This window comes from Chamaea fasciata, unplaced genomic scaffold, assembly GCF_029207755.1.
Source record: "Chamaea fasciata isolate MVZ Bird 193981 ecotype frontalis unplaced genomic scaffold, bChaFas1.0.hap1 SCAF_22, whole genome shotgun sequence".
NCBI classification, from domain to species: domain Eukaryota; kingdom Metazoa; phylum Chordata; class Aves; order Passeriformes; family Sylviidae; genus Chamaea; species Chamaea fasciata.
Genome location: NW_027094107.1, coordinates 7,043,276 through 7,070,094, shown reverse-complemented (window position 1 = coordinate 7,070,094; position 26,819 = coordinate 7,043,276). Strand labels below are relative to the sequence as shown.

Below are 26,819 nucleotides of genomic sequence, written 5' to 3'. Positions count from 1 at the left end.
CGGGTCCCGCTCCGATGGGGCCTTTGGGCTGGAGACCTCCAGAGGTCGCTTCCAGCCAACAATTCCGTAGCTCCGTAACCTCCAAACGTTAAATACTTGGCACGAAAGGGTGAAACCGCAGCAGCTCCTTCCCCTGGAGAAGGGCAGAGCAGCCAGGCCCGCACCCCGCCGCATCCCCGTGCCCCGGGGGTGCCATCCGCGGGCACACCGGGCTCCCCCGGCTCCGGGCCGCTGCTGCCGGGGGTGCCGGACGGCGGGGACCCGGCAGCAGCAGCAGCAGCAGTCCCGAGCCCTCCTCCCTCCTTCCCTGCGCGTCTCCCCACCGCTGTTTCTGCCGCCAGGATCTCCCCGCTCGGCTGAGCAGATGTGGGAACCGACACTCCGCCGGCAGCCCCCCTCGCCCCCGAGGGAGGGATGTGCGTTTTCACCGGGAGGAAGAAGCCGGCAGGTTCCGGCGCCGGGCCGTGCCCCGGGCTCCCCTCACAGTCACCCCAGCCCTGCGCGGGGCCGGGACGGGGGCGCGGCCCGGCGGGGAGGGCGGGGGGCGGTGGCGCGCAGCGCCCGCCCCTCACGGCCGCCCCTCACGGCCGCGTCCCGCCCCGGCGGAGACGGGAGCCGAGCCCGAAGCAGACGCAGCCCCGCCGCGCCATGGCCGGCCGCCGCCTCCTGGGGCTGCTCCTGGCCTTCTCCGCGCTGCTGGGCGCAGGTAGGGCCGGGCGCGGCGGGAGGGGGGCGGCCCGGGGGGGGACGGGGGGCGCGGTGCGGGGCGCGGTGCGCATGATCGCCGCGCCGGGCCCGGCCCAGCACCGGCGGCCCCCGGCCGGGGGCACCCCGCGGGATGCTGCCCTGAGGGGCGCAGGGCTTGCGGCCCCTCGCTGTGGGGGCTTATCGGGCTGGGTATTCCCCGCCGTAGCACGGAGCCTGCCCCGGCGGGGCTCACGGGGCCGGAGGGATGCGCCCCGAGGAGGGGCCGCGGCTGGGAGGATGCAGCCCCGGGGGATCGGCTCGGGGAGGGGGCTGCACCCTGCGGGCCGCGCCCTGCGCGCAGCACCCCGACTCCGCAGCGGATGGCGGGGTGCCAGCCTGTGCATCAGGGCCGCGCCACAGCCATCCTCGTCCCCCTTTCCTTCTTCCCCACCTCCACCCTGGGCTCTGCCCGCCTCCGACCCCCGTGCCCCGGCTCTCCCCGTTCGCGGTGGGGGCGGTCCCGCACCGGTAGCCGCAGGTGGGGCGGCCGGAGCCCTGCGGTAGGTGACGGTGCTGGTGACAGACGCGTCTCGGAGCGCAGATCTGCCTTCCGGTGACAGCGTTACGGCGGTGTTTGAGATGTGCGATGCTGCAGGTGTAAAAAGCCCTGGAGCAGCCTGGGGCTCAGCTAATCCTAAACCGAGGTAGCCATGGAGTCACCGCGAGAGGAGTTTGGGTTTGTCTCTCCGCTCGCTGAGCTGTTGGATTAGCGGATTCTCTGTGTGACCCAAATTTGTCGGGCTGCTGGTTGTATTCTCACTCTTTTTTTTTTTTTTTTCTGTCCCACTGTTATTTCTGCAGATCAGAATAGTCTAACCCAGAAATCGGTCCCAGCTGAGCAGCAACTAGGAAGGAAAAAAAAAAATCCTGTTTTTAGGAGAGTGGAGAGGAAGGAATTAAGATCAATGCAAAGCTTACCACAACTCTTTGTCTCCTTAAAAAAACCCAACTGTACTCTTAAAAAGCAGCGTGTTTGAATTGAAAAGAAAGGTCCTTTTAAGGGTTATACAGAGAAAAAAAGACAGCAATTACGGAAAAGGCCTCAGGAAAGTTTCTCCAAACAAAATCTGCTATTAGCTAGGAGGCATCCGGCAAGCACAGACTGGTTAGAAGATATCAGCATCAAAGCAGATAGCAAACTGAACCCCAAGCAGGTTTTGCTGTTGGAATAGATTGGGTTTTCCATGAGTCAGCCTGGAATTCGTTTGTTTGCATTTGTCACTTACCTGTTTGTGCGCCTGGAATGGTAACAGCGTGCTACAGAGTTGCTTATGCTGGCCAGGTTAACGGCTGCCTTTTTAATTGGTGGGTATCAGTTTGACGGGCTGAGCTGAGCCGGTGCATAAAATCCTGATTTTAGGTTAAAATAAAAAGAAAATAATAATAATAATAAAAAAAACAAAACCAAAAAAACAAACAACAAACTGATTGGTCAGTACTCAAGTTATTTGCATTCTGTGTTGCTCGCAACCTGGGCAAACAAAAATGCTGTTCTGTTTCGTTTTGGTGCTCTTGGGCTGCAGAGTCCAGCTCTTAAATATCCTTGGCTGTGTTCGTATCAAAACGAATTTCACCGGAGCATTCATAAGTCATTCCTGCCAGCGTGAGGCTTCACAGGTAATTGAAGAACATTAAGTTTGTCTCCTCTCCGAACTCCTTTAGATTGTCTCTCCGTGGCAATCGGTGTGTGAGGGGAAGCCTTGCCGACACGGGACACGCCGAGCCGAGGTGCTGGTGTGCGGCACTGCCTTTCCACGTGGCCTCTGGGTCCTCCCCCGCTGTATTCCGGCAGCGGCTCTCCCAAACCATGGGTGGCTGCCTGCTCCTCCCTCTCTCTCTCTCCCAAAATGTGTTGGAACAGCTTTGCAGCACCCTGAGAGAGCCTTGGGAGCCCAGCTGAGCACTGATCTGGCCTTTTGGGCACCGGCACAACCTCCCTGCCATCATCCTGTACCCATGGGAAGATGACAGGTGGGGGAAGGCAGTGGGTTTCCCAGGCAGGGCGTTCCATGCCATTTCTTCGGAACAGCAGCAATAGAAATCACACTTATTCATTGCCTCTATTCCCCGGCTTTTTTTTTGTTGTTTGTTTGTTTGTTTTTGTTTTTTGGCTTCCTGTTCTGAAACAGCTGCTCCAGTGCAGTGCTGAAGGCAGGCTGTGGGCAGCCCAGTCTCTTGGAAGCTCAAGGATTTACAAATTACCGAGAACTAAGGATAACAAACAACAAAATCAGCGCTTACCGTGAATTCTGCAGTTGTGGTCCAGATCCACTGCTGACACCGGACTGATGCATGTCTTTTCTGCGACCGTCCAGTAAAGCAGGAGCAAACTTCACTTTTTCATTGAAAAAAAAAAAAAAGCTGGGTTTGGGTTTCTCTTTGATCAGATTCTAGTGCATTTCCCTTCATTCATGGCTGTGTGCTTCAGTGCCCTATCGGTGGGCTATCAGACACAACTGTGCCACATCCATCTGTGCCTCCAAGCCGCCTCTGCCCAGAGCCCGTCTGCCTGTGGCTGCAGTGCTGGAAACAGGCACTGCCTGGAGGGCACCAACCCATTTCCCAGTGCTGCTAAACTCGGGAGTGTTCCCAGTGTGTTGAGGAGCAGAAGCATTTAAGTATTTCGAGGCGGCGGAGAAAACCAAACACCCTGCAAAGCTGTAGCCAGAGGCAGGCATTCCCTATGCCAGCACGTTGCATGGTGTTTGAAATTCACGGGTCTGTGACTTTTCCAGAATATAGTTATGTTTTGTGTTTACTAGTCGTCCAGGGTTAACCACGTGCTTGTGGAAAACAGTAACAGTCAAAGAAGAAACTTTCCAGTCTTTGTTATTTTCCCCTCTTCTGCCCTCAGTCTCATAAGCCAGTAGAGAAATGCATTGATGTATTTTCATGGAAAGCTCGCAAATTTGACGTCTGGAGGATTTTTGGAGGGAGCACAAGGTTTCCTCTCGCAGGCCAGGCAGATGGGGCACGTACAGTTTTTGTGCTTCACGTTTTGTAGAGAAAAGGTTGAAGAAAATCTTCACTCAGCAAACAGCGATAAGAGCAGTTGGGCGTGTCCTCCGAAGTCGCCCTCTCGGCACTGACGAGCTGTGTTGTCACCCGTATCCTCACAGGCAGCATCTCCCAGGTCACCTCTCCTCTCCAGCGTCACTACCAGCACCCACCAGCAATTACAATAATGACTTAAATATGAAAGCAGTGTTAGTATAATTAGCTGTATAGAACTGTTGCGCAGATGGCTGCAGCCACTGCAGGCGGCTCCACACCACCGTGCCCAAGGGAGAGCTTGGAGAAAGCAGAAAGGAGCCATCCCTTTTCCAGATTTTTTTTTTTTTCATGTGTCTGGACTCTGCTTTGCACTAGGCAGCTGTGGGTGCGGCTGTCAGGAAAGGGGGTGCCAGGTGACCCTGTGTCTCTGTGCCCCATCACTTGTTAGGGTGTCCATCCCCATGGATGTTCCAGAAGAGTTGCAGGGAGGAATTATTTGGAGCAGAAGAGGAAGGCTTGCTTTGGCATTGTTGTCGAAACTAAAGGAGCTAGCAGCACTGTATAAAGCTAAAACTCTTTGTTATAAAACATTATTGTGTTATTAAAGTTATAATTACCAGGTATCAGTAGCGAGTCAAAGTAATACTTTTAAAGAATAATTCTTACTTAGATAATGTCTTTAGTGCCTGTGACAAAGCAGGAGAAGCCAAATTGGTTTTCTTACAAATTATCTCTGATCCTAGAACACATATGCATTAATTAAATGTGCCATGCTCAGATATTTATGTACATAGCTGTGGAAATAATTAATTTTCCATGGTTCTGCTTGTACTTTGAAACTTTTTCTTCTACCAGCCTAGTGATAAATGTGCTTGGAAATGGCTGTTTAACTCCTGAGTTTTTTTCCCCCTCGACAAAAATGTGATTTTTTTTCTTACATCTGTGGCAAACATTTCAGCCCTTTAAGCACATAAAACAGAAGTGTCTATTGATCTCCTGAGTTGACTAGAATAAACTTTTAAAACTACTTGGTTTAAACCCAGATTTGTTTGCTTCGTGGAAGAATATCTCCTGGAGGTTTAAGGCATTAACTTCACAATTAACTAAAGGAAAAACTGAGGGTTTGTTAGACATTGCTTCTGAAGCCATTCAAATAAAAAAACCTATATGTTTAATAAACTACGTGACACTGATGGCAGAGAAAAGCTTGGCAATAATTCCTTTGTAAGCTGATTGATACAATTCACAATCAGTGGAAGTGCTCAAATAGAGGAAAATGGGAGAACATGAACGTGGCACATCAAAATGTAGAACATGAAAGGACTTTGACAGGGAAACTTCAAAGCTGAGGACCCAGATGCTGGAGTCACTGGCTGTGATTTAGGATGTGAGCACAGAAACATGACTGCCGAGGGAACAAGGCTTTAGAGAAGAAAACAGAGTCCTGATACAAGCCCAGTAGCCATGGCAAAGAGAGAGGCAAGTGCTGCCTCTGCACTCACACAGATTTCAGTGGAGCTGCTCAGGGTCAGCTTTGGGTTTGATCTTCTGCGAGCTCAGCCTGCTGGTGCGATGGGACTGAAGTTAATGCTAATACACATTCATGAAACTGCCTTGCAGTCACTCCAAAATCCTTTTCCTTTGCTTTTGAACCTTGTGGAGGAAACAGAAACTTACTGTGGGAGGAGAGCTGGGGCCACAGGCAGAAAGCTGATGCCGAGTGTGAGCTCTGTTTCCCAACCACATGAGCAGCATCTTCAGGGCAGGAGATGGCCACGTTGCTGGAGGGATCCGCTGCAGTCACCACGTACATGTGGAAAAAAAAACAAAGCAAGCAAAATCAGAGGCATTGGCTAGATTTTGGAGGCGGTGGCTCAGATGGGGAGGAGGGACGCTGGGAACAGTGGGAGTGTGCAGACAGTGAGCAGAATACCCCACGTTTGCACGGGGAGGTGCTGTGGGAAGGCAGAGACAGCAGTGGCCAGGCAGGAGCTCTGCAGTGCAGCTCTGCTGACAGGACAGATTCCCTCAGCCAGAGGAGAAGGCTGAGCCCCCCATGCTCTCCCAGAGCCCTGCTCCATCTGTCGGCCTTACCTGAGTCTTCATTCCCACTACTGCTCTGCTTCTGATTTTAAATAGCACAGTAGGACAGTAGCATCACACAGCCCAAGTGATGAACCAGCATTTTTACTGTGTAATTCCATATTTACCTACTTGTAACTACAGCACCTCCTCTTGATCTTTATCTGATGAGAAAAATCTTTTTCCACCTGGAATCAGGTGATAAGCATCTAATCTCATGCTTCAGTTTTCCTTGGGCTCCTGCATTACTGACTTTGTCATCAGTTGTTCTGCACTGAGAGTTATGAACAAAATGCTTTCGTGCCACAATTTGTTGTCTGGTTGATAAACAGGCATCTTTGGCAATAGGCAAATTTGTAGTCATTACTTAATGTGTAAGCAGAAATCAAATGTGAATGTAGATTGTAATCTTTCTGTGTGGACAGCAGGCAGGAAAACATGGAAGCAGCTGTTGTGGTATAATCCCAGCTGGCAGCTCAGCCCCACACTGCCATTTGTTCACTCCTCCACATCGGGATGGGGGAAAGAATTGGAAGGGTAAAAGTGAGAGAACTCCTGGGTTGAGATAAAGGCAGTTTACCAGGTAAAGCAAACCAAGGGGCTCATTTCCCATGGCAGGCAGGTGCTCAGCAGGGCTCCAACACCTGGAGCAGTGACTTGGGAAGACAAACACCATCACTCCAAACGTGCCCCTTTCCTCTTCCTCCCCAGCTCTGGGTGCTGAGCGTGGTGCCACACGGTCTGGGACATCCCCTGGGTCACCTGGGGTCAGCTGTCCTGGCTGTGTCCCCTCCCAGCTCCTTGTGGAGCCTCTTGCTGGCGGGGTGGGTGAGGAGCAGGAAAGGCTCTGGGTAAGAGCTGCTCAGTGATAACAAAAACAGACCTGAGTTATCAACATTGTTCTCAGCAAAAATCCAAACCACAGCCCTATACCAACTTCCGTAAAGGAGATTAACTCTACCCCCACCCAAACCACCACATCCCCCAATTTTCAGCCCTGCAGCCACAATTACATGAGGAAAAGGAACTTACTGTGCTTTCGGACCTTCACCAGGAATCACAAACCTAGTGAGGCAGGGTCCATGTCTCCCACTCCGTGCCTGGTAAGGCTGGGGACCATTCTCTATCCTGTGCAGTTGGTTCAGTGCTAATTTCCCCTTGGCCTCTTACAAAGTGCTTGGGGTGTGGGAATAAAATGATGAAGCTGTCCACATCCTTTCCCCTTTAAGTATATACTTTGTTCTTCCTTAAAAAAAATCCCAAACAAATAGCAGGCAAGTGGAAAGGAAAACCAGCTCCCTTTCTTATCAGATACACCTTTAAGTTATGGAGGGTTACCTGGGGCATTTTCCCACAGTCCCAGGGAGGGTCAGAGATTTGCAGAGCTCCTGTGAGGGTTGGGACAGGCTGAGCTCCTCCTGCCCTCCTTAGTCCTTGGCCACAGTGTCCTGATACCCACTCCAGGCACAGAAAGTCGGGCATCACCCCATCCTCATCTCAGGTACAGAGCTGAGCTCAAGCACACCCCAGTAGGGGAGGAACCTTAAATATTTCTGCTCTGAACCTATCAGCCTTTTGCTCTGGGTGCAATTGATTTATACTAATTGGAAGCAGGTTTTGGCAGTGCTGTGGCAGAGCCCTCTTTGACACAAACCTCAAAGAACAGCTATCCTATTAAAATTGCTTAGAAAACATCACCTGTTCCATGCACTGAGATGACAGAGAGCCCTGGAAACCTGGAAGGCTTTGAGTGCTGATACTGAAGAAAGCCGTTTCTATTGGCATCTTATGTTGCCAGAGCAGGGCTACGTGGTCTGGGACCATGGTGTGATGGAAGAGCTGCTGAAACATTTGTTTCACGTGAGGTCAGAGAGGGGACGCTGCTGTGGAGCCAGAGATGGGGCAGACCTGGCCATCAGCTGCCAGCCCAAGGCATTTCATGGGAAACCCCCATACAAAGCCTTTCCTGGCTGTGCTCCTGCTGACCTTGATGGGGCTTTGCTTTCCCTCAGAGCTGTTTAGGGTTGCTGCTGGCAGCCAGAGGTGTTTGTCTGTCTGTGTAGGGTTCCTTGCAGCTTCCTTGCCAGCCCCTGCCAAATAGAGAAGGCTCTGTGCCAGCCAGTTTCCAGATGCGGCTCTTGGCAAAGACAAGTCAAAGGCACTTCCCTCTGGGGTTTTAAATCTTGCCGTGGAGGAGTGGGAAAGGCTGTGCAAGAGGGCAGCAGATGAGAAACTCCTCCCTGCTGTGTTTTCTGTCTGGTGTCTGCAGAGGGACCTGCTGGCAGCTCCCGGTGTGGCTGTGGCAGCACAGACTGAGCCCCCAGCTGCTGCCCCGGGGCTGTGGGACATGGCAGGGCGTGCAGGGTGGTGCTGCTTCTGTAGGTGCTTTGGAAGCAAGTTGGAGGTCTGTCCTTCCACACAGGTGGGGAGAAGATGCGTTCAGACCTTTGTGCAGCCCTCAGCGTGGTGCAGGCTGGATGGGCACTGCATCCTTTGAGCATCCAGTGTGTGGCCAGGCAGGTGAGGGCTCGCCTGCTCACCAAGATGCCCTTTTGGCCCTGCCCCACATCGTGGTGCCACTAATGTCTGCTGGGAAAGGGCAGGCTGGTTTTGCTGGTCACATTTTCCTCACCAGCTCCATCACTCCTGCTGGGTGTAGAGCTTATTGGGTACCGCTGCCAAATAATTTATATTATTCCTAGTAAGCCTCGAAATCAAATTGCAACAGACACCTGCTTCTGATGCAGCTGCCCCGGCGCACAGAATCGTGCTGTTATCCTGTGGCTTAGAGCCCAAGTGAGGTGTGTTGCCCTGAGCTGCAGACTTCAGAGCTTGCACTGGGGCTGTGCTGCCTCTCCTGCCCTGTCCCGGGGCACTGGCTGCAGGAAAGGGCACAGCAGGGGTTGTCATGGAGCTGAAGTTCTCCTCAGGGACCTGAGGACAGCCCTGCACGGGTCAGGACAGCAGTGCCCTGGCTTTAGTGGAGGCTTTTAGGCATTTCCCTCAATAGGTTTCAAACACAATCACCATCAGTCCCTCCACAAAGAGAAAGTCTTCATTATGCAAATTCTCATCTTAAAGCTTTATTCATGTGCTTCCTGGCAGGCTTTCCTTTAATCTCAAGAGCGAGATTGCTTGGAATTACCATACACCCTTGTTAATTGCATTAAAAAAAAAAATTCAGCAGAGGTTGTTTTTGCCATAATCAAGAGCGATTTTTGATTAGTACTTCTGAAAATCAAAATGTTTCACTGAGAATAGAGAGCAAGGACAGCAGCATTCCCTCATCCCCTGCGAGGAGCAGGGGTCACCCCAGCTGGGGGAATGTGTCCCACTGCTCTTTACTGGTCATGCCCTGGGCTGGAGTGATGTATCCCCAGCATCAGCTCTCGGTCCCACTGCTGGGGGGGATGCAGGGGGCTGCTTCTCCCACACTTTGCTTCCCTTCCACCCCTTGCCATGGTGGGCTGCTGACGGCTTGTTTGTGCAGGGCAGCAGCTGAGGAGATAGACTGGAAGGTCAAAGTCTGCTTTTCAAGGCAGAGCTGCCTCAGGGAACCACCTGTATTTGCCAGCATCGTAACCTGGAGCCAAAAAGATGAGCTTGGTCACTGGGGACACCCTTTTTGGCTACCACAGTACTTGCTCTCCTGCTTTCCTCCTGCATTGCTCCTAAGGTGGATGCATAAAAGTCAGGCAGTTGGAATTACTTTCTGCTGCCCTTGTACCTGCTTTGCATTCCCCCGTAATCTCCCGGGCTGTCAATCTCGTACCGTCGCAGGCTCTCTATTCCCAGGGAAGCTAAACACATATATATTGCACAAAGAGATCCGTGGGCTGGTGCTAAAAATGGAATACACCTCTCTCCAGTGCTGCAGACGGCCTGGCAATATACTGGGTGTGAATTATGATACTGTAATTCAAGCTTTGTCAAACAGTGGGGCTTAATTAGAATATATATATAATTGTAAAAACTAAAAAGCTGACGAGTACAATTGTGTGTTTGAGCTGCCTGCTACAGAAAATAATGAGGAGAGAATACATTAAGGCACAAAAACCTTCTACCTTCAAAGAGCAGCCAGCTCTGATTAAAAATACCCCTGGCAAGGCGAGGGGGCTCAGCAAGAGGTGGGGGAGTCTGCAGTGCTGGCTCGGCCATAACTCTCAGCCCTGTTCTACAGCTTCTGCTGGACACAGCTGCAGCCTTGGGGTCCCCCCACCTCCCCACCCAGGCTTTGGGGGATTCATATTGGGTGCCATGTGATGCCCCAGCTTGGTCTCTGTGGATTGTCAGATTAAATAAAAATATGGAAAACATCTCCTTTGCCTATTCCCCCCTCGCCATAGAGCTGCAGTCCCACGGGTGCTCCACTGCCCTTGGCTGGTGGCACACAGGGATGGAATTGCCCCCTCTTGCCCCAGGGGATGTGCATTTTCTCCCAGCAGCCAAAGAGCAGAGTTCTGTCAAAGACCCAATGCAGGGTGGGGAAAAACATGACCCAAACCAGCCTAGTCATCAGCCCCAACAAGGATCCCATGCTGCTCCCCAGCACCGAGCAACCAGCAAAGGGGGTTTTGCATATCCCTGCTATTGTGGCGCTGTAACAGGTTGTAGGTGGGAATGTCCTGCAGGGAGGTGACATCTCAGGGCATGCACGACCCTGACTGCTTCATGGGCTTTATTCAAACTCTGCTGCAGCTCAGCAGCTTGTGGGTGCTGATGTGTAGGAAGGGGCCCCAGCCTCTCCTGAAGAATATAAATCTGTGAAGATACTCTGTGCTGTGCATGAGTTCCCATCAGAGGATGGGCTTTGGAAGCTCCATTCCTCCAGTGATTGTGGAGCAGTGTGAGGGCTCCAGGAGCAAAGGGATTGCACAGGACAGGGCAGGGAGCAGCAGTGCTGTCTCCAGAAAAACTGCATGTGCATGGTAAACATGCCTACCAAGAGCTGGATGGGGTTTTCAGTGTCTGGCCATGAAGTACCAGATTTGTTACCACTTAATAACAGAGTAAAAGAATGAGGAGAGCATTCCGTTCTTATCTGTTGGAGCGAGAAGGGGAGTTGTGTGCCTGTGACGGCAGTGCTTGGTTATTGATCTGTAAAAGGTCTCATATATCTCTGTAACACCCTTTGCATGAAACAGAGGATGTTGTCAGCTTCAATTAACTGGCAGCCCCCAATGCCTAGGGGAATCTTGGAAAAGGATGTTGGTTTGCCATGGGCAGCGTTGGGAAAGCCCTGGGTAAGAGGCTGTGCCAAGCACTGTCCTCCTTGGGGAGGTTTTACTGGGCAGTTCAGTGCATCCATAGTTTTCCCAACCCTCCCTTGGGCAGCATTCCCACCTCTCCTGGGAAAGCCCCCGGGATGCAGCTCCAGCCAGGACTCTTCAGCAGTATTTGTTTTCCTCAGCCCCATGAGGATGGAGGGCCCTGAGCACCTTTTGGCCCCCCCGGCCCCCTCATGTGCCAGCTGGCTCTTTGGAGAGTGGTTTTGGACGGGGCACCCTCCCCACATCCTGCAGGCAGAGTTGCCAAGGGGAGCTGTCACCAAACGCAGGGAGGCTGTAAGTCCTTCTCAGCTGGCAGGTCCAGTGAGCCCCCCAAAAAGCCAGGCGGGGGGAGCCCATTTTTTTGGACACTGTTTTCCCTGCCAGGTCTGTGTCCTCACTGGGGGGACATCTCTGTGCAGCCCCACAGCCCTCACAGCCCTTCATTAGAACATGTGAGCCGCACACACCCCGCAGCTGCCCGCCCCTCCACTGGGTGTTTGTGCTCCTGCATCAAAGCGTGGGGAGGATACACTAACACAGCGAGTCCCTGCCTTCATATTGACTTAATCATGGAGAGCAGAGGGAGCGAGGGAGAGGGAAGGGAGGGCTCCTGGCATATTGATGCGAGCTGGTGCTGCCACCACATCCCTCCTGCCAGCTCACATGGTGACAGAACATCTTCCTCTTTAGGGCTGGTAACGCTTCTCATCCCACCAGAGACGCGCCGTGGGTTTCCCCTTCTGCCTATTTTTAAGCATGCTTTTAAATAGAGAGACAAAAGTGATGGAGGCCTGTTAGTTCCTGGAAATCCGGTTAAGACTTGTGAAAAAGCCATTCTGGGAAAGGAAAGCTGCACGAAATTGTGAGGCTGACAAGGCTGGGGCAGTTGGCCAGCACAGTGATGAGTGTGTTGAGTCTCAGCAGGGATGTCGGTGGTTTGGCAGCCCCCCCTGCAAGCCCTGGAGCTGGGCAGGTGTTTTTCAGCACTGTGGATTGTCTTGCACGTTTCTGACTTTGCTCCTTCGCACCGACAGACTACTTGTTAACCCTGCAGCTTCACCCAGGCTGTCAGAACAGGAGGGCACCGCCTGTCTCACAGCGCCGAGATTTCACCGGCAATAAGGCCCGAGAGGGAGAGATTTTGGGAAGGGAGGAGAGAGGCTGAGGGTGGCAGACACAGCCCTGCTGTGCTGAGCCAAAGGCTCTCCCTGTGGGTTGCACAGGGATTTTCCCTGCATCGCCTGCTGCCGGCCGTTCCTGCAGGCTCACACGGGGGAGCCTTGGCATCGTTCAGCTCGATGAGGAGCACGGCGTGGGCTGGGACGCTCCTTCTGCACACACCCCCTCCAGCAGTGCCTAATGTCGAGCCTTTGCCGGGGGGGAGAAGGCCACAGCCACTTCCCAGCCCCTGCACACACATCACATACATCACCCTCAGGGCTGCTGAGTGTGCCTTTAACAGGCAACAAATGAGATGAGAGGTGATGTGTGAGTAAGTGGAAGCAGAACTGCAGCTGTTGCAGTACTTAGTGACCACTCTCAGTAGAAGTTTTTTTTTCACTGAAAGGCTGATACCTGCTTTCTGATGGACTGGTGCCTTCCCATTGTTATTGTCCTTGTCAGTAAAGCTTTAAATTTATTCATGAAGCACGCTGGAGCTCAGGTGGCAATAGCTAAATCCATTTAGCAGTAGGAATAAGAGGAAAGCCATTTTAATGTTCTCTTGCAGTGCTGCAGTACTTAGCAAACCCAAAGGATATTAATTACTCAGCATGCTCCGAGATGTAAAAGCATGAATTTATCAAGACAAATACATTCAGAACTAGGGTAAGTCAACAGTAATTAATGCCATGCAAAAAAGAGATGGAGAAAGGAAGGATTAGCTGGCCCTGTTGGAGGAGAACATGATGTAGCCCTGAGTTATCCCTGGAATATGGGACTAGAGTTGTGGTGAGGCATCTCTAACAAAAATATCTGCCTGTGCCTGTCACATATATCCCTGGGATGGGGGTTTGGTCCTGGTTCACATTTCCAAGGCAGAATGATGCAGGCAGCCTCTGAAATGCTAAGTCGTGCTTGGCAGCCAGCAACAGCTTTTTCACGCAAAACCTTTGATGTTGGAAGGCACTTGAGAAGAAGAGGGGCATAGGGCTTTTTTGTTTGCCACTGAATTTGTCTGCACTGTCCCAATGTTTTCATGGTGTTTAGCAATCATATAATCGTGAGCGCAGCCAGAGATGAGTGGCGGCTCGAGAGATGAATTGGTGGGCTCTCCTTGGCAAATTTAAGCATAACAAGTGTCTTTATACCATGTCCATTAGGGCAGACAAATGGCAAATCCAGAGGTGATTGCTCTGCATTTAACAGTCACAGCATCTGGAGAGGGCTGATGTCTTCCTCATCACCAGTGTTGGGTCAGGCTTGGAAAAAAAAACAGCAAAAAAACTAAAGCAATTTGAGCAAACAAGTCTAGCCGTACCTTATTTAAAGGTGGTTTACTCTGTGTGGAGTGAGTACAGCCCAGTGCTGATTTTTTTGTCTCCAGGTCATGGGGATGATGCAGATGACTTCAGCCTAGAAGATGCCCTCTTTGACCCTGTCACCAGGCGACGTAAGTCCCATTTCTGCATCGTTTTAAAGAGGACAAAACAAAGAGATGTTAATAGATGTGATTTGTTCTTTGGGATCTGATGCTGGTGGGAGGGTGGCAGAGGTTATGACTGCCTCATCCTCTCTGCCTGGGAGACACAGGGTCTGGGTAAGAACACAGGTGGAGCTGGAAACAGTCCTGGAGACTGTGAGGAGCCACAGCACACCTGTGCCCTGAGGAAGCAAAGACAGTGAACCTGCCCTTTAGGCTTCCTTGCTCCCCTCAGTAATGCCTGCCACCAGCCCTGGCCCAGCTCTCCTGCAGTGTGCCAGGATGGGCCATGGGGTGTCAGGCTTGGTCACAGGGCTGATGCAGCTCATCTAGGATTTTGCAAAAGCCCTTTAAGGCTCTCCAAGAGCTGCATCCCACTCTGGATTCATCGTGTCAGCCCCAGAAAAAAGCAACCCAAGGGTCTGGAGTTGGGTCACATCAAACCATACCAGCACACTGGAAATGAAGGCCAGCAGCACCACTCCAGTCTAATGGAAATGTATGGGAATGGAGCAGCCACAGCTCTTGCTCATAATTTATTCATATACTTGGTAATGCCAGCCACTATTAATAGGCAATGGTTTCCATATTGCTCCCTCCCTCCCCCCTCAAGGGCTGGCCGTAGCTTGTTTTAGCCCAGGAGCAGCCAGGGGGGCTGGGATCTGAGTATCAGGGTGTCACTGAAAGCTCTCCAGCTGACAGGGAACCTCCTGTGCATAACACAGCACAGGAAATTATCTGTCATTGCACTGACTGACCAGGCCAGGGACACCGAAACACTGGCAACTCACTGCTGCTCTCTGCACTGTTCTGTGCAGTGTCTGCTGCTGTACCCTGGAGCCTTAGAGCAGATTGTTGTACTCCCTGCTCTCCTCCAGCTGGGATGGGATGCTGGCTCAGCTCAAGGCAGCAGTGCCCTGTGGAGCACTGGGCTCCATTTTCACCCATGGGCAATCCTGTGGCCACACACTGTGTGCAGGGTGTTCATGTCCCTGTGCCCTGAGTTCACAAGTACACAGGTCAGAAAGTTGTGGTGAAATCTTTGCCATTCGTTCCCAATCCAGGGGTGACATTTTTGGTGATGCCTGTGACTAACACTTCTCCTCCCCATCTGTTTTGTCACAGCCACTCCCAAGGTCCCCAGGAAGCCAGCAGGTGGGACAGGTGGGACAGGTGAGACCTTCTTGCATGCACATCAGCTCAGTGTGGGCTGAAATTCCCATGGCATTGAACTGTGAGAGCCCCCACGGGCTGCCCGTGTGTGCCTGAGTGCTGCTGCTGCTTCAGCAGCTGCTTTGGGACCCCTTTGCTTGCCTTTGTGTGCACCTGCTCTGTTCCTGTGCAGCCAAAGAAATGCAATATTGATATTTCTGTCCATGCTGAAGGTGAGTGGCAGTGGAGCATTTACAGCCAAGGCAGAATTTCGCACACTTTGCAGTATTCTAATGGAGAAGACACAAATCACTGCTCAGCTACACAAGGGCTTTTGTTCCTTCCTGCATGGCACCTGCTAGCTTTCCTTCCAGGAGGAAGTCCAGAGGATATTTTCCTTCCTTTTTTTTACTCCAAGATATCCCCAGCCTCCATGGAAAGTCCCATCTTGGTGACTCCAGGGTCTCTGACTGTTGGTGCACATCAAATGTGCTGGCTGGCCAGCTCCCAGCAGTGCCACGGTTGAGGAAGCTCCCTTAAATTCACACCAGGTTTGCTGCCAGCAGCTCCTCTGGCCAAAGAGTCCTTGTTAAAAATACAGCATGGTCACAGGAGCTGAAGGGTTGCTCAGCCCCAATAAACTGCATCAGAGGAGCTCTCACAAGTAAATCCTCTCACCCCTGCACGAGAATCTTGGCACAAATTTAGGCAAATTCAACTGTCTGGCTCCTTGGCCACCATGGTCTTTGCTAGGGACAAGAAAAGCCAAGTGCCAGAGGCACAGGCAGGGCTTCAGTGTTTGGATCACAGCCCAAAGGAGAGGCTGTTCGACCAGGAAACTCGCCCTGGGAAATGGACACGTGGAGCCTGAGGCTTCGTCTCAGCCAGTTGCTTCTTCCCCAGGGAGTGTTTTTTGGATGAACAGATTAGTAGATCCCCGTGCCCTGGCCCCTCTCTGTGCGTGCCCTGCTCAGCTCAAGGTCACTCACGGGAGGCTGCACAGGGAGCAGTGTCCAGCCCCTGGCTCAGCCCCTTCTCATCTGCACCAGCTCTCAGGAGATGTAGCAGGTACCAGCAGGACTCTCCCAAAAGTGAATTATTTTGGGATTGCTGGGGCTGGGCAGCAGCCACAGCTTGGATGGGGAGACTGAAATAGTGGCCGGGTTTTTCCGAAGCTTTTGTGATAGGTCACGACTGAGCAGCAAAGTGGCTGGATGCCCTTTCCAGCTCCAGCCTGCTGTGGGAGGCCCTGGCAGTGGTGCAGCACCATTGCACAACACCCACAGAGCGGGGTATGTGCCAACAGCCTTGTGCTGTCCCCACAAACAGGAGTGTAACAATCCCTTCTCTCCTGCAGACTTCGATTTGGCTGATTACTTTGACGTACCTGCGGAGACCACCACCAAACCAGCCAAGCCAACTCCCAGGCCCTTCCCCAGGCCAGGGAAGCCAGGTAATGCAGAGCTCCCTGCGGGCTGGAGCAGCCCCAGGCTCCCAGCAGGGTGGGGGTTTCCCCACACAGCACTCATCTGAACCCACATTCACTTTTTTGGTCTTTTTTTCCCCTCTCTTCAGACAGTGGCTTATGGGATGTCATTCGGACCACCACGACCAAGCAGCCAAAAACTACGAGAGCTCCTCCTAAACGTAACCCAGGTGAGCAACATCTCCACAGCCCCTGCTGCTTCACTCCAGCTCTGCTGCTGGCACAGGGAGAGGATTTGGGATGTGCCATGATGGTGGCACCGCCCTCACCCTGGTATTTCCAACCTCTGGGCTGTTTGCTCACCTGAGACACCGCGAGAAAAAAAACAAACATCAAAAACCACAGAGAGGGCAGGACATCTGAACATTACCCTGCCTTTCCTGGGGGACCTCAGTGGTTTCTGGACCTTGTTTCATTGCTGTGCTTGCTGGAAGGCTGTGCGGTGGTTGTGACACCCACAGGCTGAGGGCAGCCTGTCAGCTGGGCATTTTGCTGCCTGCCCAGGCAGGGGTTTGGTTTGGATGAGAATAAACTCAGGAGGGCACTGGTGGGAGGGCTGAGGAGCTCAGTTGGCTCTGTGCCGGGGTTTTAGCTGCTGTTTATCTGAGACAATATCCTCTGTCAGAGCCGGGCAGCTCGTGGGATCAACTGAGCATTCACAGAGGAAAATAACTCCAAGGAATCAAGTCACAGGCACGTGAGCATGGTACAGCCACCTCCCTCCCTTCCACTGCCTGGGCCCTCAGGGCACCAGTTTGGCTCTGACTTTTCCTACTGGCCTCATTTATCTGATTGCCTGGCACTCCAGCTGTGAGGACACTGTTTCTGCAGGAAGGACATGTCGCTTCCCACCACAGCAGTGTGAGGGAATGGAACAGGGTGGGTGTGGAAGATCTGCCACGAGTCCCCACAGCAGAATCTGGAAATGCTTGTGTCTAGAGCTTCATCTCTTTCAACAGTGTTTTTCCCTGATTAATGAATGAATTGCAGAGTTCCTTAGCCTATCACCATGCTGCTAACCCTGGTCTTGTTTTCTAGCAAAGGATCCTATGGATTTTGACTTGGCTGATGCCCTTGATGATAAGAACGACAGGAAAGATCCTGGGAGGTCAGACCTAAGGCCAGGTGAAGGTAGGCTGACCTCTCCTCTCTGTCCTGCTTGCTACCAGCCCTGCTGTTCCCTGGGACCTGCAGGAGATCCTTCCCAGCCTGACACCATTCCCACCAAGTGAAGGGATACAGAGAAACAGGTGCTGCCTGGTCCAGTGTCCTGCCCACTGCAGCATCCACCCCCCTGTCCTGCCTGCTCAGGGTGGGGACATCTCCACAGGCAGCTTCATCCTGGGGAAGGAAGGAGCCTTTTCCTCAATGGTCCCTGCCAGAGAGGAGCTCTTCCTAACAACTTACTCCCTGTCTGTGTGGAGGTTTTTTACCCCCAGGGTCTCTCCTGATGCATTAAGTTGTGGTGGTTGTGTTGAGTTCCCCCCCATCCCTGTACCCAACAGCTCTTTAACCGTGGGCTGCTGGGGTTCACAGTCACTACCAAGGTGTAAATGCAGAGCAGGCTCAGGTCCTGGTCTAACACACCCTGTGGGCTGGGAGGGTTCTTTTTTCCATCCCTGAAATACTCTGGTGAATGAATCATTTGTCTGTGAGGATTGTTCCCCTGAGCACTGGAGCTGGGAAGCAGACTTTGCACGGCTGCTTTATTGATGTCAGGATGGCTGTATACCCTGCTCACATGCCTAATTAACAGGCAGGTATTTTATTACATTGTATTAACTAGCTGACTTGTCTGCACTTTGCTATTCTGGGCTTGCTGAGTTTTCGGGCTCCTGCAGGAAAGGTTGAGGTGTTGAAGTGCTGGAATGTGGCCACAAACCAGCACACACATTCCCCCAGCATCACTGCTCCCTGCACTGCCTGGGACCTCTCCAGGCTCTGGCATAGTCAGGGCTTTCATTCTTTTCACACTCATTACTAAGGCCATAAATCTGGTTTTTTGTGGTAAGCTGATGAATAAGGCAGTCTCTTCCTCGCTGTTAAGGAAATCCTTCCCAATGCACAGCATCAGAGGAACCTTTTGCTGTCTCAGCATTGGGTCTCTGCTCCCATCACTCACCTTGCTGCACCCCAGGGCTCCCTCTGGGGCTGGAGCTGAGACATTCAACAGCGCCACTCATTCAGCTGCAGTTTCACAGACCCTGTTTCTCTGTATTATCCTGCGTTAATTACCCTTGCCCACTACAAGGTAACTTTTTCACGTGTACCTAAACATGCTGGTGCTCAATTTTTCCCCTGGACTGTTCTGTCCCTCTGGGAAGGATGAGAGTCAGCTCCTGCCTCCAGGACCCCAGGCCCAGCTGGGGTCACGGGTCCCCAGCAGTATGGCCACGGCACACACAAACCACTTCTTCCTGCCTCCTCCACTCCCAGCTGAGGCTGACCACCAAAACATTTAATGAACTCTTAAATCGTCTGTCATTTGTGATTATCACCCATCATCACTCTTAAAAATCAGTCATTTCAGTTAAAAAAAGAATAAAGTAGCATTTAAACCAATCAGCTATTACCTCTTCTACGACCCTAAAGTAATTCAGGGTTAACATCTGGTAGTTGTGAGAGAAGCTGTACTACTTTCTGACCAGTCCCAGTTCCCAAGGGGGGATGGAGCAGCCCATGATCCCAACCTCTGGCACACCTGTGGCTCCCGCAGCTGCCGACCACTGTTTGTTGCTTTTAAAGGATTTTCAGACGATGACCTGGCCAGCATTGTGGATGGTGGCTACAGCCCAGACAAGAAGAAGGGTGAGTGGGTAGAAAACCTGTGTAGGGTTTTCTTTAGCAGTCCTGGCTCAGGGTTACCCCCAGCTCCTAGAGAGAGCCCTGGGCACAGCAGTGCTCACCTCCATGGCAGGGGCAGAAGGGGTTTCAGCCACGGAGCCAAGGGAAAAGTTGGGATAAAGTGATGGGATAAAGAGAAACCAAAAGCCTCTGTGATCGCACCTGGTGCCAGCAATTGGAGATGCTTGGTTTTGATCCCATGGAGGCCCCAGCCACGAGGCCAGACAGGACCTGTGTCTCCCCTGTCACCTGGTGCCAAGTGTGGGCACACGCCTTTGTTTGCTTTCCCCCACACGACCACCAATGTCTGCAACAAGAGGGAAATCCAGCAACAATCAGATAAACCGTCCACAAGGATCCACAGCATTAAATATTAAAGGCAGCTGCATAAAGAGCTGAACACCACGAGCCCAATCAACATTTAATAAATCCCTGTGCCAAGGACAAGACGCATCAGAGGCATTAATACAATGCTGACCTGCTTCCATAAATTCAGGATGTAAGTGACTGGGCAAGGACTGCAGTTTCCAGTGGGAGCAGCTTCTCCTCCCAGCCCAGTTTCTCCAGGGAAGGTGATGTCAAAATAGACTTCAAGCCAACTGAGGGTTCCCTGCCATGATGGGAAGTCACCTCCCTGTGATAGCACCCATGTGCTGTGTAACACTCTGGCAGCCCTTCAGGTGTTCCCTTGACACTGAGCAGTGGGGGTGAGGGTAATTGTCAGACACAGGCAGAGGTGTCCCATGCACGGGATCCCCCAAAACTCCCCACGTGCACACACTGAGGGAGAGGAGCAGCTTCAAAGCCCTCAGAAACAAAAGCGAGCAGCCCAGCGGAGTGTGGGGCAGCAGAAATGCTGCATCCCACGGACATATCTGCCCGCCCCCAGGCCAGGGCTGCCCTGCCACCTCTCCCCCGTGTGTCCCCTCCCTCCCAGCACAGCAGTGGGGGAGCAGAGGGGTACAGGGCAGTGACGGGGTCACTGACACAGGATTGTGTCTCTGCAGGTGCCAGCGGTAACACCGACAACAACGACTACAGCGGAGGTGGGTGTCACGGCGGGAGGTGACAGGGGAGGGGTGCTCTGTGTGTGTGTGTGTCCTCACCAAGCTCTCTGTGTGCCCCACAGTGAATGGTGACATGGGAGGGGTGCTCTGTGCGTGTGTGTGCCCTCACCAAGCTCTCTGTGTGCCCCACAGTGGCAGAGACAGGGACAATTGCTGGCATTGCCAGCGGCCTGGCCATGGCGCTCATCGGGGCTGTCTCCAGTTACATCTCCTACCAGCAGAAGAAGTTCTGCTTCAGCATCCAGCGTAAGTCCTGCACTCCAGGTCACACAGAACAAAGCCCCAGCCACGGGTCATTGAGCCCCCACCCCGTGTCAGGCTTTGCACAGACAGAAAACCTGTACCCAGGACTCACTGTCACCCCCGGGGTCACACTGCCCCTCACACCCCACACAAACACAGCCCAAGAGCAAACCATCAACACCAAACACAGTAAATGTGGAAAAACTCACATCCCACCCCAAAATAAATAAACCAAGCCCCCTCCAAATCTCAGCGAGCAGTAAAAACTCACCAGCTGCAGGGAAGGAAGCAGGGACAGTGTGTGCACCTGGGGCTGCAGCCCACTGCGCCCTCAGCACGTGTGTGACAATCATTGCAGCAAACTGCAAATTAATGCAGCAAAACTCCCTATTACCATAAAACACCTTTTGCACGAGCTGCCCCTGAAAGCTGCTTGGTGCCAAGATTGCAGGAGAGTCCTCACAGCCTCAGCCCACAGCATTCACCTGACCATGGTGGGCTCCTGCAGCTCCTTTTGGGAGGGAACTTACAAGCAGCTGAGTTACAAGCTCTTTTTTTTTTAAATTAATCAGTTGAAATCTCCTGTGAGTCCCATTTGCTCAAGGGAAAGGGTGTTTGGGGTTGGAGATTTCTATTGGAATCGTGCTATTTTCCCAGTTGTGCTTGAAACAAACAGCATTTTGGTAAATTAGATCAGCAGGAAAAGTCAAATGAATGTGATGGAATGAAACACCCTTGTATATTCCCCTCACTTAAATGATATTTTGGCAAGAATAAATAATAAAAAAAAAATCGAGTAAAGGCTTTGATGAGGAGAAAGCTGAGAGACACAAAGCCCCAGAAAGGCAGCAGGAAATTAAAGTTAATTATAAAGGAGGATTAATTTAAGCCATCAGACATGGCATGCTGGGCTAATGTCAGGCCTTAGATGCATTGCAGTGCATGACAGAAATCTTAAGAGCCGTCAGCTGCTGCAAAAGTGACTTTTTATTGAAAAACATAAATTGCATTTGGTGTTATTCCAGCAAAACACGTGTCTGGGCGGAGGCAGTGGTGGTGTGCAGTGACCACTCTCCTGACACACAGAGGAACAGGCTTGGTTCTGTCTCTTGCCCAGCTGTCCTTCAGCTTTGAGTCCCTCCTGAGGAGCATTTGCTGATGATTCCTCTAAAGGACATACACAAAGCTGCCTAGAACTCTTCATCCCACTTTCTTCTCTTACACCTCACCTCGTACTCGCCAGCCGTGCCCTGGGCTGTGGCTCAGCCTCCTGCTGTCCCTGGGCTCTGGCTGTGCCTGGGCGGGGTGGAGCTGTACCTCTCCGGCCTCCACAGCTGCTGGCTCCAGCGTTTCTGCTGCTGTAGGGGCTTTATGGGGTTTTCTGGCCAGTTGCAGAACCTTTTCTCCTGTGTCTTGGAGACAGCAGCTGCCCCGTTGCTGCCTGAGGCTCCCACCACCCTCCTTTGGCTTGGCCCTGGCACCATTCCTGCCTCCCTCCTTTGCTGGGAGATACCAATGAGCCCTATCCGAAACTGGTGGTGGGGCACAGCCAGTACCTGCCACACCCTGAGCCATCTTGGGCTGCGTAAACAAGTTATAGATAATTAAAAAATGTGTGCTGCATGGCCTGAGTGCCTCAGGCTTCCTTTACAGACCAGCACCCCAATCCCCTTCCCTGGTCCCTCTCTAGTGGATGCCACAGTGAGCACAGCACTCCCAGCTCTGCCTTTCCCCACGGAGGAGCTGCTGGGGATGCCTGGGGTCCGTGTCACACCCCAGACTGTCCTAACTCACCTCCAGCTCTGAGCTGGACCACCCCCTTCCCCTGCCCACCAGTGCCCAGCCTTGCTCCTCGCCTCCACTTGTTGCTAACGTTGGGAACTTCTTTGCATTTAAACAAGGGACTTACTCGGGATTTGACACCCCACTGGGATCCTGCTTCATCACCACAGCCCCGCTCTGAACCGCTGCTCGGAGCTCTGCATAACTTAGCGTTTAATGAGGCTGTGGCACATGTCAGTGCCGAGGAGCAGCCCCGCTGCACGGCAGTCCCGTCCAGGAAACCTTCCTGCCTCCCTCCTCCCAGAGCTGAGCGCCTTACACAGGAATTAGCTGGGCTGTCTGGCCTGATAAAGATGAAGCAGGAGCCTCAGACAAAAGAGCTGCTGCTGGAGCTGTGCCTGCCAGGAGCTCCATGGGCACTTGGAAACCCAGCAAGTCTCAGCACTGGCTCTTGTGTTATCGAGGCTTCTGTGCTGCTGTCACTGCAGAGGAGGTTTCAGAAAGGTGTCTCGGCTGTTAAAGCTCTGAGGCTCACTACCGGAGGTTTTTAAGGCATCAAAGCGAATGATTTTACTTTCTACCCTTCCCACCTCACTCTGTTTATTGTACTTCTCAGAGGGACTGAACGCCGAGTACGTGAAAGGAGAAAACATGGAAGCCGTTGTAAGCGAGGAGCCCCAGGGTGAGAGCCTTGTCTCCCTTAGCGCTGCCTGCATCCCCGCACAAAAACACCTTTACCCGGGCGCTGCCCGAGTGCCCCCGGGGCTGCACGGAGCTGCCGTGTCCCTTTGATGATGGCACCGCTTAGGTGATGCTACAGCTTTTGTGAAACGCCCACCACGGTGCTTTTACCCCTTTACTGACACAAAGGAAAGCCTGGTAAGAGCCCAAGGAGCTCACGCTGCAAACGATGGCAGTTAACATTTAAGCTTTCATTTAGCCATTGAGAGTCTTGCACAAGAGAAGCATGATCTTCCTTTCAGTGACAGACAATCAAGGCTGCTGCGAAGGCTTTTCCAGTGTCACATGCAATCAGGCAGCGCTGGGCACCCGTTGCTTGTGCCCTGGTTGCATCCTGTGCTATTGTACTCATGGGATTTTCTCTCTCTCTCTCTCTCCCCAGTTAAATATTCAGTCCTGGAAACACAGTCAGCAGAACCACCAAAACAAGACAGTGCGAAGATATAAAGCGTGACCCAGGGCTAGAAAATAGTCAGCAGCAACAGAGATCTTACATGCTTGTAATTTAGCTTTTAATTTAATTTGACTCCAAAGCTATTTAATGTGTTTTTAGGCTTGAACTGGCTTTTTATTGCTCAAGGCTTTAGGGTTAGATTGGTAGCATGTGTTTATTTTTTGCGAAGAGGTTTATGTTTACATCGAAGTAGTGTAGGATTGTTGTGCACTTGTATGGAAATCCGCAGAAGGTCCTTCAGCTGTGGTCAGTTTTCAAGAGCTTACAGGTGTGAGGACAGTGAAGTGCCTGTAAATAGCAATCCAAAGCCAAACCCTGCAAAGCCTCCAGCCACCTCCTGCCATGGGCTCCGGGCAGTGTCACTTCCAGCGGCGGGGACAGAGCTGCACGTTTCCCGAGGGTGCCCTGCAGTCCTTCCTGTAACGACACCTAAAAATGAAGTGCCTATGGTGAGTCCTCGTGCGGGGCCTTGGGCTGAGCCAGTGACTCCCTGCTCCCAGGCCAGGAGTTGAGGATGCTTCACCACCACCCCCACCCAGCGCTGGGCTTCTGACCAAAGGACCTGATTTTCACACCAAGTCACAAATACAGGTGACAGTAGTGTGTGCAGTGTTCACCTTCAGCAAATGCCATCTGAATGCTTCAGTGTGCTGCAGATCAGAATGGAACTGAGGCGAGACACTTTGTCTTCAGCTGCGCCAGGGGAAGTTCAGGTTAGACATCAGGAGAAAATTCTTCACTTGAAAGAGTGACTGGGCACTGGAATTGTCTGCCCAGGGAGGTGGTGGAGTCACTGTCCCTGGAATGTTTAAAAAAGACTGGATGTGGCACTCAGAGCCATGGCTCAGCTGATGAGCAGGTGTTAGGTTAGGTCATAGGTTGGACTTGATGACCTCAAAGGTCTTTTCCAGCCTGGTTCATTCTGTGATCGTCTCTGAGCTGAGATACCTATGTTGTCACCACAATTAAAGCTGTGTGCATGTGGATGCTTTCAAGGACAGGTTCAAATCTCAGTCACAGTAGAACAAGATCTAACAGATCTAACCCAAAAGAAAATAAACAAAGCAGGTATCTATTAAGACCTTTAATGCTCTGTACAACAGAAGTCAAGCTTAACAAGATGCTGTCCCCTCCTCCTTTGATCAGCAACTATCAGGAGTGCTCCCAGGCACCCAGAGGCAGAAAAAGGATTTAAGCTTTACTTTCTGTGTCACTGGCTAAGCTTTAAAAAAGGCAGAACCTCCTGAGAGGACGAATCCTCCATCACTGTCCTGCATGGGGCTCCTGCAGCTGCCTGGGAAGCACTGGGCTGTGAGTGGTGCTCAGCAGGACACTGGGCTGCAGCAGGACAGTGCACACACAGCCCCTGCCGCGCTGCCAAACCGCTGCCTACACCCCACCTTCACTATGTCACAGGAATTTCTCTCTGGATTTCTGATCCCTCCCCAGCAACCTCTTCGACTGCTGCTAAAATGTGGATAACTGCCACTTTCCAATACATTCTTCCAAATCGATGGTTGCTTAAAAAGCATGCTCTCAAGTGAAGGAAATTCCACTTTACATGGTGTAAGAGGCACTCACTATTTATATATATAAGCCTGAAATGCAAGCATTTTGTACGGGTTTGCAAATTCCCTGTTTTATGGACGTGTGTTAAGAAAACCAAGCCTTTCAGTGATGTACAAATTCACAGCTTTCAGGTAGACACGGCTTCCAGAAGGCCCTGCCAGGAGGTGAACGAGCCCAGGAGCACTGCTGCCTAACAGCTCCATTTGGAAGGAAATTGCCTAGTAACTTGGTTAAGTATTTTGCAATAGCTGCACAATTCTTTATGCTCTTTTTAACAGTTGCATTTTAAAGCCTTATACTAGCTCTGGCAGAACAGCTACAGTGGTTTATAAGGTGCCTCACAACTACTCAGAACACTTAGGCTACAACACTACTACTCTGAACTACTGCTGCTTCGTTTGATGAATGTGTTTGGAATAGGAAAGAAATGCTAATAATCGGCTCAGATAATGGAAGCATGAGAAAGGGATGGGATGCACAGCTTGCTGACTCCCAGAGAAGGGTTTTCATGGAGGAAATTGGGCTGCAGGATTTCCAGCAGGAGCTCAGGTGCCGGCTGAGCCACACGGCTGAGTTTGTGTCATCTCCAGTCCCAAGCACCAGCACTTGTTTTTTGTTCCTGCCCAAACACATTTGAAAGCTGTAGCATGAAATGTGTTTTCTGTGAGTTAGTGCAGATGAAGTGTTACAGCAGGGCATTGAGCATCACCAGAAGATGTTTTCCCAGCGCAGTGCCCATAATTCCTCCTCTCACTTTGCCATGTCCCTGCAGCTGCAGATCCCGGGTTTTACACTGCCCTGCCTGTTTGACCAGAGTCAAAAAACCCACCCCAGGGTTTGGGGCTCAGAAGCTGCTGCTTTGCCCAAGGCTGCTCTACTCTTTCTATACTACTTACACCTTAGTGTAATGTCTAGGTGTGTGGAAATCCATAAATGCACAGTGAAAGAGAACATTTCCAAAGTGAACAGCGACGGAATTCAAGATTTCTTTCTCCAGGATTTCAAATAGGAAAATACTTGCAAATCCTGCAGTAGAGAAATTAGGCTTGGCCTTCTCCTCTAAGAGTCTTAGTGGTAAATGTCAGCAAAGGGTCAAACGATGTTTTATTGCTGTTTGTCCCCTCTTCCATATGAACTGCCACCAGTCTCTGAGGAACAGGGAGTTTATACATCATCTATATTTTAAGCATTGTAGCAACTGAGAGGTTTCCTGTGAATTTTCCTAGTAGTGATCCAACTTCTGGAACAGCTGACCCAGCACTGACCTCTACTTTCATTTAATTACTATTTATTCACTTTAAATTGGGATATGGATTTTTAAAAAATCCTGCATTTAAGCTCTGTATACATGGCATGAACTTTCTTGTCCTTTATAAAAAAGGCAATAAACCACTAGAAAATTGGTTTGCTTTTTTTTTTTTTTTTCCATGAGTCCAAAACCTATATCTACAGACGTCCTGAGAGTTTTTGTACTGTGAATGCTGGGAGTTCTTTTTTTTTATGACACCTCACTTCTAAAGCGATTTTAAATGGCAATAAAATGATTCAGAAAAGGTTTTCAAAGGTTTGACAGGGAAAAGAGAGAATTGAAAGAATTCAGCTGGCTCTTTTCGTGTTTATTCTTTCAATTACTTGCATTTTCCTTTGGCAGTACTTCCTTTCAGACTCCTCAGCTGAGAATACTCTGACATGAGTTTCACATCTTTTTGGCACTATAAACTCAGTCATTTTCATGCAACCCCACTAA

The 26,819-nt window shown here is 51.5% G+C and overlaps 1 protein-coding gene and 1 long non-coding RNA gene across 4 annotated transcripts; one reads left to right on the top strand and one right to left on the bottom strand.

Moving 5' to 3' along the window:
- Positions 1 to 601: 601 nt before the first annotated feature.
- On the top strand, positions 602 to 26,511 carry CD99L2 (CD99 molecule like 2). 2 transcript variants are annotated; one of them, XM_066202646.1, is made up of 11 exons: positions 602 to 706; positions 13,639 to 13,704; positions 14,860 to 14,907; positions 16,244 to 16,339; positions 16,462 to 16,542; positions 17,411 to 17,503; positions 19,118 to 19,180; positions 20,224 to 20,262; positions 20,416 to 20,529; positions 22,925 to 22,990; positions 23,432 to 26,511. In XM_066202646.1, exons 1-11 carry the CDS (start codon positions 649 to 651, stop codon positions 23,494 to 23,496), a joined length of 789 nt encoding a protein of 262 aa, XP_066058743.1. In that variant the 5' UTR covers positions 602 to 648; the 3' UTR covers positions 23,497 to 26,511. The 2 variants fall into 2 exon arrangements, with proteins under 2 accessions (XP_066058743.1, XP_066058744.1); XM_066202647.1 differs by lacking the exon at positions 22,925 to 22,990.
- Positions 1,016 to 7,312, bottom strand: LOC136300321 (uncharacterized). Of its 2 annotated transcripts, none has more exons than XR_010723664.1 (5): positions 6,856 to 7,312; positions 6,404 to 6,681; positions 5,419 to 5,535; positions 1,974 to 5,302; positions 1,016 to 1,592 (listed from the first exon to the last, which is right to left on the bottom strand). It is a non-coding gene; the product is annotated as an uncharacterized lncRNA (long non-coding RNA). The 2 variants fall into 2 exon arrangements; XR_010723665.1 differs by having other exon boundaries at positions 6,586 to 6,681.
- Positions 26,512 to 26,819: the final 308 nt, after the last annotated feature.

Coding starts and splice junctions, on each gene's coding strand:
- CD99L2 (XM_066202646.1), top strand. CDS start 649: ATGGCCGGCCGCCGCCTCCTGGGGCTGCTCCTGGCCTTCTCCGCGCTG. Junction 20,263..20,415: donor CAACAACGACTACAGCGGAG/GTGGGTGTCACG, acceptor TGTGCCCCACAG/TGGCAGAGACAGGGACAATT. Junction 20,530..22,924: donor GTTCTGCTTCAGCATCCAGC/GTAAGTCCTGCA, acceptor TGTACTTCTCAG/AGGGACTGAACGCCGAGTAC.